The 10,061-nt window shown below is 35.3% G+C and overlaps 1 protein-coding gene across 1 annotated transcript; it reads right to left on the bottom strand.

The window, feature by feature from the left end:
• Nucleotides 1-7,621: 7,621 nt before the first annotated feature.
• LOC109209805 (pentatricopeptide repeat-containing protein At4g25270, chloroplastic) lies at nucleotides 7,622-9,620 on the bottom strand. Its single transcript, XM_019373142.1, has one exon. The coding sequence runs from the start codon at nucleotides 9,457-9,459 to the stop codon at nucleotides 7,822-7,824; it is 1,638 nt and encodes a 545-aa protein (XP_019228687.1). The 5' UTR covers nucleotides 9,460-9,620; the 3' UTR covers nucleotides 7,622-7,821.
• Nucleotides 9,621-10,061: the final 441 nt, after the last annotated feature.

Here is a 10,061-nt window from a genome sequence, read left to right as displayed (position 1 = left end):
TCTAGACATACATATTTTCTAATTTGGAGAAAATATTTTGGCTGAAGCTATATTATTAGCTTGTTATTTATAGAATAAAACTCCTTACGAGTTGTAAAAAGATTATCTCCTTAATGGTCTGAAATATTTGAAAGTGTGGGGGTTGAGAATGTATTGATGACGGTTATGTAGCCTGATCATAAGGGGAATAACGATGAAAAATATTTATTAAAATTATTGTAATTAAGCCTTACAAAATTGAGATTTGTTGTGAAAAAATAATATTAATAGATAAAAGAAATATGTTGTAATTTTTGCTCTGAAAAGTTATTTCATTTCGGATCTCAGTCATTTGGGTAATGGAGAAACCGTTGAATTATGATCCGTTTCCTATTGATTTGAGATATTTCTGTATAAATTAAAGTTGCTTCTGTATTTTAGAAAATTGTACTTTGGTGCTTAACTATGGAAGATACATAAAGAAAATAAATTCTTATGTGTTGAAAGATGTTTCAAAAGGCACTTGTACAGAAGTCAAGTTTTATTTCATTTGAAATAATTTCATGCCTTACTAGAGAACTACTATGAATTAGTATTTTGTATGTGAAATTTTCATTGTATTAGAAGGATGAAATGATGATATTGAATCTTTGATTCAGAGGATAAAAAGATCACCAGTGGTCGTGTGATCATCCTTTGTTGGAGTGTTATGGTATTAAAATTGCCTGACAATAAGGTTGATTAATCAACCTCTTAGTGAATATTCTACTAGGAATTAAACCGATAATATTTGTGTCGATGAATTGTGATTGCCGAGGCGCAATAGACATTGTAAGAAAATAGATCTTTCAATGGGAAGAGTAAACACATTCTCTTGAGACATAATATGATAAAACAATTGCTTAGAGATAAGAATTTTTATACATATTATGTGTAGTCAAAAACGAATTTGGCTGATCCTTTGACTTATAAGTGAAACATCGAGGGGTTGAGACTTTTGCCAATTTGAGATGTATCCGCAATGATGGTAACCCAACCAATATGATTGGAGATCCCATGAAGTAGGTTCGTGTGGGTAATAACAAGTCATTAATTGATCAAATATGCACTATTAAATTATGTCTCTTCCTATTGTGCGTGTATATAGTGCAAGACTGCGAGGAATGGGAGGCTGAATTATTAACTCTTAATCCAATAATCCATAGCCTTTTATAGGTGGTGTATTGTGCTGCAACACACACTTGATGGATTGACCTATATAAGTGTGGAGTGGGACCGCTGCTATGAAATTTATGGCAAAAAATTTCTAGAGCGCTCTTGAAACAGGCGTGTGCATGGCCTATTAGCGCAAAACTGCGATAACAACAGAAATTGTGGGGTGTAATATGATGAATAAGATATCTACCTTACGACAAGAACTTTTGGTTCATAGAAGTTATCAACTTCACCAATTATTCTGTAAGTTAAATCTTATTTTATCTATATCTGATTCATAATCTTTAAGACACCAAATGAATTTCATTATACCCGAAACCCAGCGAACTATCTCTCTTTCTTTCTTTATTTACTATTTATTTTTATCCCTTTTGAGATTTGTGGGGGATTATTAAAAAATTAATGGTATCTCAAAAGAAAATGTCCAATATTTTGATTTGGGAAAACTTTTCTTCTATGAAATATTATATTTTTATTTACTTATTCTTTAGTAAATTATTTACATTTAATAAAGTCAAACTAGCTGTTAACTAGCCGTTGGAGCAACACCTATATAAACATGGTCTTTGGAAAGCTAAAGACACACTTTCTAACACAACCTTCTAAATCTTCTTCTTCCTCCTATACGCTGGGTTTCTTTGTAAAATTTTCTGTTAGTTATGTTCCCAGTTTAATAACTGGAAGAGCTTGTTGAATCCTGGGGGATACGCCTAATTTTATTTATCTCTGTGTGAGCGAAATATCCTCAAGAACAGTGTCCTTGACATGCCTCAAGCTAATTCTTATTCTCCAAAACCAATTTTTCCAATACTGGATCTTTAGAAACCGACCAAAGCGTGCCGAACCAATTATTAGGTTTCTTTCAATAAATTCGCAGGTTTTTATATAAATTTATAACTGTACCGAATAACAGGGTCGGTTTTAGTGTTTATAAAAATAATTCAAAAAAATATCGACCCGTACCGAATAAATTTATATATGAAACAGATATTTTATATGTCAAGTTTAAAACTAACAAAGCATTAATTTTTTTCCCTTTGGGTCTTGAAATTATGGAAATGGCTACAAATGAACAAGTAATTAATGCCCAAAAGTCTCAACTTTTAAATCTATTCTGCTACTCTTATTGAAATTAAATTAGTTCTAATATCTTGAGTAGCAAGCCACAAGGTATTAGATATTTTTCCTCTCATTTGATTTTGATTTCTCTTGTTGGATGCTAATCATCTAATAAACTCTATTCTTATCTTTCCACTCGTGTCACTTATTTTTCTCTTAATTTTGCTTAATTTATTTATGCTACCATAGAATAGTGGGATGAATTATTATGGACGTCTTGATTCATCACTTCTTTAAGCATCTAGAGACTTTTGCCAAAATCCTATCTAACTTCAACTTGCGACTGTTACAAGATGTTTTAAAAAAAATACTAAAAAATTAACTGAATCTTACCTATACCGAAGAGAAACCAAGATGATTGGGACTGTTCCGAAAAGTTTAATTTTGGTTATGATATAAATAGGTATGATATAAATTTTATCGACCGAGCCGAATCATTGATACCCTAAATGCGACTTATAAATAGCAAATATCAAAAATAACTTATAAAAAGCAAATATTGCAACTTATAAATTATTACATATAGCAAATGAAATGCGAGTTACAAATTGAAAATAAAAAACACGACTTATAAATTAGAAATACAATCATTAACGCGAACACACTTTTTGCACATTGTTTTGACTAATAATTCCCCTCAGATGATTTAAGGTAGACTCTAATGAGTTGGTGGTTAACTAAAGGGAGAAACAATGTTCATTCCGCGCTACTTCAGTGTTTGCCATCAGTAATTTGTTGGGAAATTTGGAAGAACATGTGTACAACTAAGTTTGACAATAGGCACATGTCCAGATGGCATATTATTCAGCAAGTAACCAATTGTCTAACTTTGATCCCTAACTGTCAGTTTCCTAATCTCTTAGTTCCTCAAGTATGGATTGATAAGTCTAGATCAGTGGAGAGACTACAACAAGTTATTTATTCCCAGCCAGTCAAGTGGCAAAAACCGGACATCGGTTGGGTTAAACTAAACGTTAATGGATTGAGCAAAGGAGGTAATCCGGGATCTGGTGGGGGTGGAGGCATCATTAGAAATCACTATGGTGATATGGTGATATCTTTTGCGGAATCTTATGGACATTGTAGTAATAACATGGCTGAAGCTAAGGCAGTTATGCGGGGTTGTTGGTATCAATTTAGGACATTTGAATGTGATTGTGAAATCAGACTCTTTGTTGATTGTTAATATGATTAACATGAGGATAAAACCATCATGGCAAATGAAGCTTGTTTTGGAGCATATTTGGGATATCACCAAGATCGGAAATTTCAAGTTTGTGCATGTATTTAGAGGGGGAAATAAGATAGCAGACTACTTAGCAAATACAATCATGCTATCTTCAATGAGGCTCTTTCTCTTCCATGTCAGGTTAGAGCTGCATTGAAGTTAGATCAACATGGCCTCCCTAATTTCAGATTCAGACCAAGAAGAAACCAATTTTCAGTCAATGATGCCAATATATTTTAATAGGTTGGGTAACTGGAACACGATTGTATCTGGTGCATCTTTTTTCCATTCTCTGGTCTAGTACCTTTGAGCAATTGTACACTAGTTTGGCTGTTGCTAATCTACACTATGTAATTGAGGCTAAGGTTTACGTCCTCCTCCGTGTAATTGTTATTTTTGAAATGCACAGGTCGGAGTCTGCCTAACTCCTCCATCGTGGTGATGGACTTTTGATTTAAAAAAAAAAATTAATAATTCCCCTCAGATGTATTCCCACCATCTTCGACAACGAATGAAGTAAAGTCGCTTGATTTGGTTTGATTTTTAGATAACCTAACATCCAACTTCCAATTCCGTTATAGCTTCATCCCAGTAAAACCGATATATATTTTCGGACCCTCAACCCCTACAAGATTGACCCTACATAATAAATCTTTTCAAGATTTTATAAAAGGAACGGTAGATTCCTTACAAATATAAAAGTAAAACTTATTAGTTATTCATCAAGTATTCAATTTTTAAGGGCAAAAATCACTTTTAGATCACGCCTAAATTATTTAAAATTTGTATATTTTTTTATATAATATGTAGAAACATATATATACACACAAAATATATATTTATTTTGAGAGCGGTTGTATAGTGTCATTGTAATATAATATTGTCCATATTTGATCTATTTTAAAAAAGTTAATTGTCCAACCTATTTTTTTTAGTGGATAACATGGATGAATATTTAAATTTTTTAAAATCCGTTTTGTCACGCCAACTTGTTCCCTGTTTATCATGAGTTCTTTCTTTCAAAAAATTGTTTTTTAAGTTGTTGGTTGTTATTAAGTAACCGTCTTTACCCCCCAGAATTTGAAGTATGTAAAAGTCTAGACAGCAGAGGAGAATCAGTCGAGCACAATTTATAAAAGCATACGAAAATCTCTACTGAAAATTCAACTGAGGAAAAAGAAGAAAAAAAATGGCGCAAATTCAGTGCCAACCAAAATTTCACAGTATTTTCAAGAAAGATTTTTCTTTGAAATGCAGAATCCTACAACCATCTAATGTACTTTACATTAACAGAAGCAACAAGAAAATAGGCAGATTGATCGTAAATTGTTGTTGCAGTAGTAGTTCATCATCATTTCCAGTGTCATTAACAACAAGGGAAGAAGAAGTGGGATTGAAGGTTGAGGTTGGAAATGTTGGAAAACAAAGAGGAGATTATGAGGTTGACTGTTTTGTGAATGAGAATGGTTGGAAAGTTAGAAGAATGAATGAGACTAAAGAAGAAATGAGGAAAGTTGCTGCAATTCAAGCTGAAGCTTTTCATAAACCTACTTCCTTTGATTTCTTTAAGGTTCTTTTCAAAACCCCATTATAATACTCTTTCTTGATTCTCTGTTTTGTGTTACTTCTCTGGAAATGAATATGGTTGCATAACACGAAAGAAATGTTAGAATACTGCATTATAATCCACTGTTTGGTTGGTTTCAAGAGAAACAATCAGACCTAGAAAAAAAAGGAAAGATAATCGTTAGATAGTAGAATGTAGGGGGAGCCTTGGAGCAACGGTAAAGTTTGTCTCCGTGTGGCTTATAACCTATAGGTCACGGGGTTGAGTCGTGGAAGTAGCCATTAATGCTTGCATTAGGGCAGGTTATTTACAGCCCTTCCACGGACCCTGCATGAACATTGGCGGAGCCAGGATTTTCATTAAGGGAAATCAAAATATAAAGAAATAAACTCACCAAGAAGTCAAGGGCTGTCAATATACAGTATATATATATACATATTTTTTTAAAATTACCCAGCCACACAGTATAATTTTCCGATGAAGGGGTGTCAACCGACACTCCTTGGGTGCATGTGGCTCCGCTACTGTGCATGAACGTGGAATGCCTTGTGCACCGGCCAGCTTCCTTCTTTGAAATCGTTAAACAGTATGTTATTGGTAGTTTTCGTAATCTGCGTTTGCTATTTGCAACATATTCTATATCTAGGGTTTTGAGCTTCATAGATGTATATCATGTTTTCATTCTTAGTATGAAACTCAGAATAGATTGGATTTTTGAAATTATGGTTTTAAAATGAATATTATTTGTTGAAATTTTACAAATATTATGGTTTATGCATCAGTGACATACATTTTATATCCACATAATAAAATGAGAATTATGATTATTACGCAGGCTAAACTACTTTCAGGACTTGTTAACAGACTAAGGAATTCACCACCAGACAGGTAAACATCAACTTTTTCTTTTCTGTTTTAATTTTCCTTTTTTCTTTTTTTTTTTTTTTTTTTTGCCTTATTGTTACGAAAATCCAAATGTATTACTATGATTGTTTGTATTTTTAGAGAAAAATGACCTCATTCTCCACCAAGGTAATATGCTGTTCATGTTACATGAATTCTTCATTCGTCTTGATGTCTCTATTCTTATATGCTCAACCAGGGGCGTACGTACCTTGTTGCATGCGGTGTCACGAAACACCGCTTCATCGAAATTTTTTACTAGATATGTATAGGAAAAATAAAAATATTGAGGATAAATATAAAAAATGACACTGCTTATTATTATAGTGATTTGTTCATTAGTCCACTTCTTCAAATTGTGACACCATTTATAAAATATGCTGTGTACGCCATTGTGCTCACATGGATATTGAGACTTTACATGTATTATTTAAAACTACAGAAAAAAATCATTAGGTTCTTTACCTTCCAATTCAAGAACTCGAGAATGAATATGTACCAGTTGTTTAGATCTTAACAGGAGAAGATGGAACCTCCTTTGTGTTGAAAGAAATGAAATTATTGCGCCTGAGTTCCTTCATTTCTGATGAGTTACAACTAGAGGTGGCAAAATGGTTAAAAGAAAACAGTTATCCATCCATAAAAAAATGGGTTGGATAACGAACCATTTAAAAACGGGTCGAATATGGATAAAGAACCATATTATCCACTTAGAAAATAGTTAACCAAATGGATAACTAATGCATTTAACTTTTACATTTGTAAAGCCTCAAATTGGAGTTCCTCAAGTTTGGAAGACTAGGAATTCTCTCATAAGTGATCATATTTAAGAAGCCATGGATAATATGGATATCCATATTATCCGCCGGATAAACCCGTTTTTATCCGTCTCCAATATGTGCCGGGTCGGATAATTTATCTGTTTTTTTAAATTACCCGTTTTGACCCGCGCATATCCGACCCGACCCGACCCGACCCGACCGTTTGCCACCCCTAGTTACAACTATACCAATGTGATTCTTGTTTGTACTAAACTGAAAATATTCATTAAGAAATTCTTGACTAAACAGGTATGCATGTTTAGTTGCGGAGCCCTCAAGTGATAATCCTGAGGTGGAACAAGATATTGTAGGAGTCGTTAACGCTACAGTTTTAAGAGATAAAGATGTTCTTCACTACTTTCCTGAAGCTGAGGAATATCTCTACATTTCTGGGATAGCTGTATTGAACCAATTCAGGTCCAAGATTCAATACTTTCTCCTCCAATTACTAAATGAAAGTCTTTCATACAACATTATTTTGTCACATAAGAATGGTAGTTGATTTGAGACATTAAAATGTTGCATCAATTGCAGGAGGCAGAAAGTTGCAACTGCTTTGCTTAAAGCCTGTGATGTGCTTGCAAGATTTTGGGGTTTCGATTATCTCGTCCTAAGGGCATATGAGGGTGATTTTGGTGCTCGACAATTGTATACAAATGCAGGGTACAGTGTAGTTTCAAGTGATCCTCTATGGAATTCTACGTTGATTGGTCGAAGAAGACGAGTTCTTATGGTTAAACAGGTCTCATATGAATCAACTAACATTCATTGAAACAAACACTTTGACAGTTCCATATCAAATTGATCATTCAAAATACCTGATGATGCTGAGTTGAAAATTAGAATTCTGTAAATTGATAAATAGTTGTACAAAAACTGTCTCAATAGTGTTTCCTGAATCTTCATTCCCTTTGTGTTTAGTGCACTTAAATTTTCATTCCCACTTTCCTTACTGAAAAATCATTGGCAAAATGTCATTTCAAGAAACTTTAACATCTTTTGTATGGTATCGAACGATCTAATCCTCGTTCTACCATCATTAGCTTTATTCTCTCTACATCTTCTAGTAGACCAGCATTCTTATAAATCTTCATCAAAAGCTCAAAATTATGCTCATTATCCGGCTCCAGCTCGAACAGATGTTGCGCAGCTATCTCTCCTATTTCAACATTGCCATGTCTGTAGCAAGCATATAACAATGCACCCCAAATGGTTGGTCCAGCTTCAAATTCCATTCTCTTCATTACGAAATCAAAAGCTTTGTCTATCAATCCTATCCTTCCATATAGATTCACCATACAGCCATAATGTTCCATCCTTGGACTAATATCATACCTCTCTTTCATAATTCTAAACAACCTCTCCCCATCTTCTAGTTTTCCTAAATGAGCGCATGTCGATAGCAATGACACAAATGTAACACCATCTGGTGTGGCACCAAATTTCACCATCTTCTCAAAGTACGATAGAGCTTCAGGGTGCTTAGAGTGCGCTGAAATGACCGAATTCCATGATATCACATCTCGTTCGTGCATATGTTCAAACAACCATCTCACTTGCTTCAACTTTTTTTGGTCCGCATAGAAGTCAACCAAAGAGTTAACAACGGACAATTCTTGATTAGTCCCTCGACGAAGAACCCATCCATAAATTTGTTTACCAATTGATAAAGGTAATCTGGCCACAAGTAATGCTGACATAGAGACAGAGTCAGGTACTATTCCTTCACGTATCATAAGACGAAACAAGTTGAACGCCTCACTAATGAGCTCATGCCTAATGTATCCGATGAGCATTGAATTCCAAGAAACCAAATCCTTTGTCCCAATTCGATCAAATAGTTTCCGAGCCTTAACGATATCACCACATTTGGCGTACATATCAACAAGCGCGTTTAAAATAAACCCATTACTTTCCAACCCACGACGAATTACATGCCGATGAACTTCCTCTCCTACATGAATCAACCCAACTCCTCCACATGCCTTCAACGCACGTGGAAAAGTGTAACAATCGGGCTCCACACCCTCCTCCACCATCTGAAAATAAATTGCCAGCGCATCTTCAAACAAACCATTCTCAGCATAGCCAGATATAATCGAATTCCAAGGAAATGCTGAGGCATTTCTTTTAGGCATTTTATCAAACAGTTCGTGTGCCTTCTGGGTTTGTCCATTACACGCATATAGTCTAATCAGCTTCGATGAAATGCCAACGTTTTTACGTAAAAGTTTCTCGGGGATGAGCCGATGAACACGGATACCATGATCAATAGCCTGTAAATTAAAGCATGTTTCTAAAAGGGAAGCGAAGATTTGTGGGTCATTAACCTCAGTGCCATTGCTTACTGTAGACTCTAATTTAGTGATGACAGTTTCAAGAGCTTCAAGTTTGCTTTTGGGAGGACTTTTTGGATTGAAAATCAGCTGGGTTTGGCGTGATTTTAACAGACTGATGTGGGTTTTTGGGTTTCCCCGAGTCTGTTTCGGATTTTGCAGTTTCCTAATTTTTGTGTTTTCGTTTGTTAAAGAGAAAGTTGGGTATGTGGATTTTGCACAAAGATAGGGCGATCTGAAATTAATGGTAATGGAAATGTTTTGCTGCAATGGCAGAGCCATTATCTCCATCTACAATGTCTGTTTGTTCAAGTGTAGTAATGAAGAATCTTCACCTCTATATAGTTGCTTGTAAACAACCATCTAAAACCATTTTCAGGCCAAGTAAAAAGCCCATTGTAAAAGAGTCCTATGCCCTGGATATGAGTGATAGGATCCTAGTTTTGCACATGGTTATTATGCATGCTAGTTTGTCCATGCGTGTGTGTCATGGGCGGCTTTCCAGCCATGCCCCATGACCCCTTGGGCGCGCCCCGTGGCGTCCTAGCAAACCTCCCAATGCCTAGCGCCACGGACGGCCCCGTGGTCTTGGCCGCGCCAAGTGACAAGCGCGCAGGTGCCTCTGTCGCCCCACCGATATCACTCGCGAGCGCCAAGCCGCAGGCAGAAGCCAACAGTGCCGCGCGCGCAGACCGTGATGCCAAAGACACTGCTGCTGACAACGGACCTGCTGCTGCCTTATAGAAAACTAAGTCATTTTCATTGTAAATATAGAGTAGTTTTATTTCATGTACTTCCATTATGTTTCTCTAGCTTAGTCAAGTCTAGTCTTGTAACTTTGGATTATTTTTTTTAAGTACTATTAAGGGGGATCAAGCAATCAAAACTTTCTA

Source organism: Nicotiana attenuata, unplaced genomic scaffold, assembly GCF_001879085.1.
Source record: "Nicotiana attenuata strain UT unplaced genomic scaffold, NIATTr2, whole genome shotgun sequence".
Taxonomy (NCBI): domain Eukaryota; kingdom Viridiplantae; phylum Streptophyta; class Magnoliopsida; order Solanales; family Solanaceae; genus Nicotiana; species Nicotiana attenuata.
The sequence above is the reverse complement of the archived record's forward strand: the minus strand, read 5'-3'. Positions and strand labels throughout refer to the sequence as shown.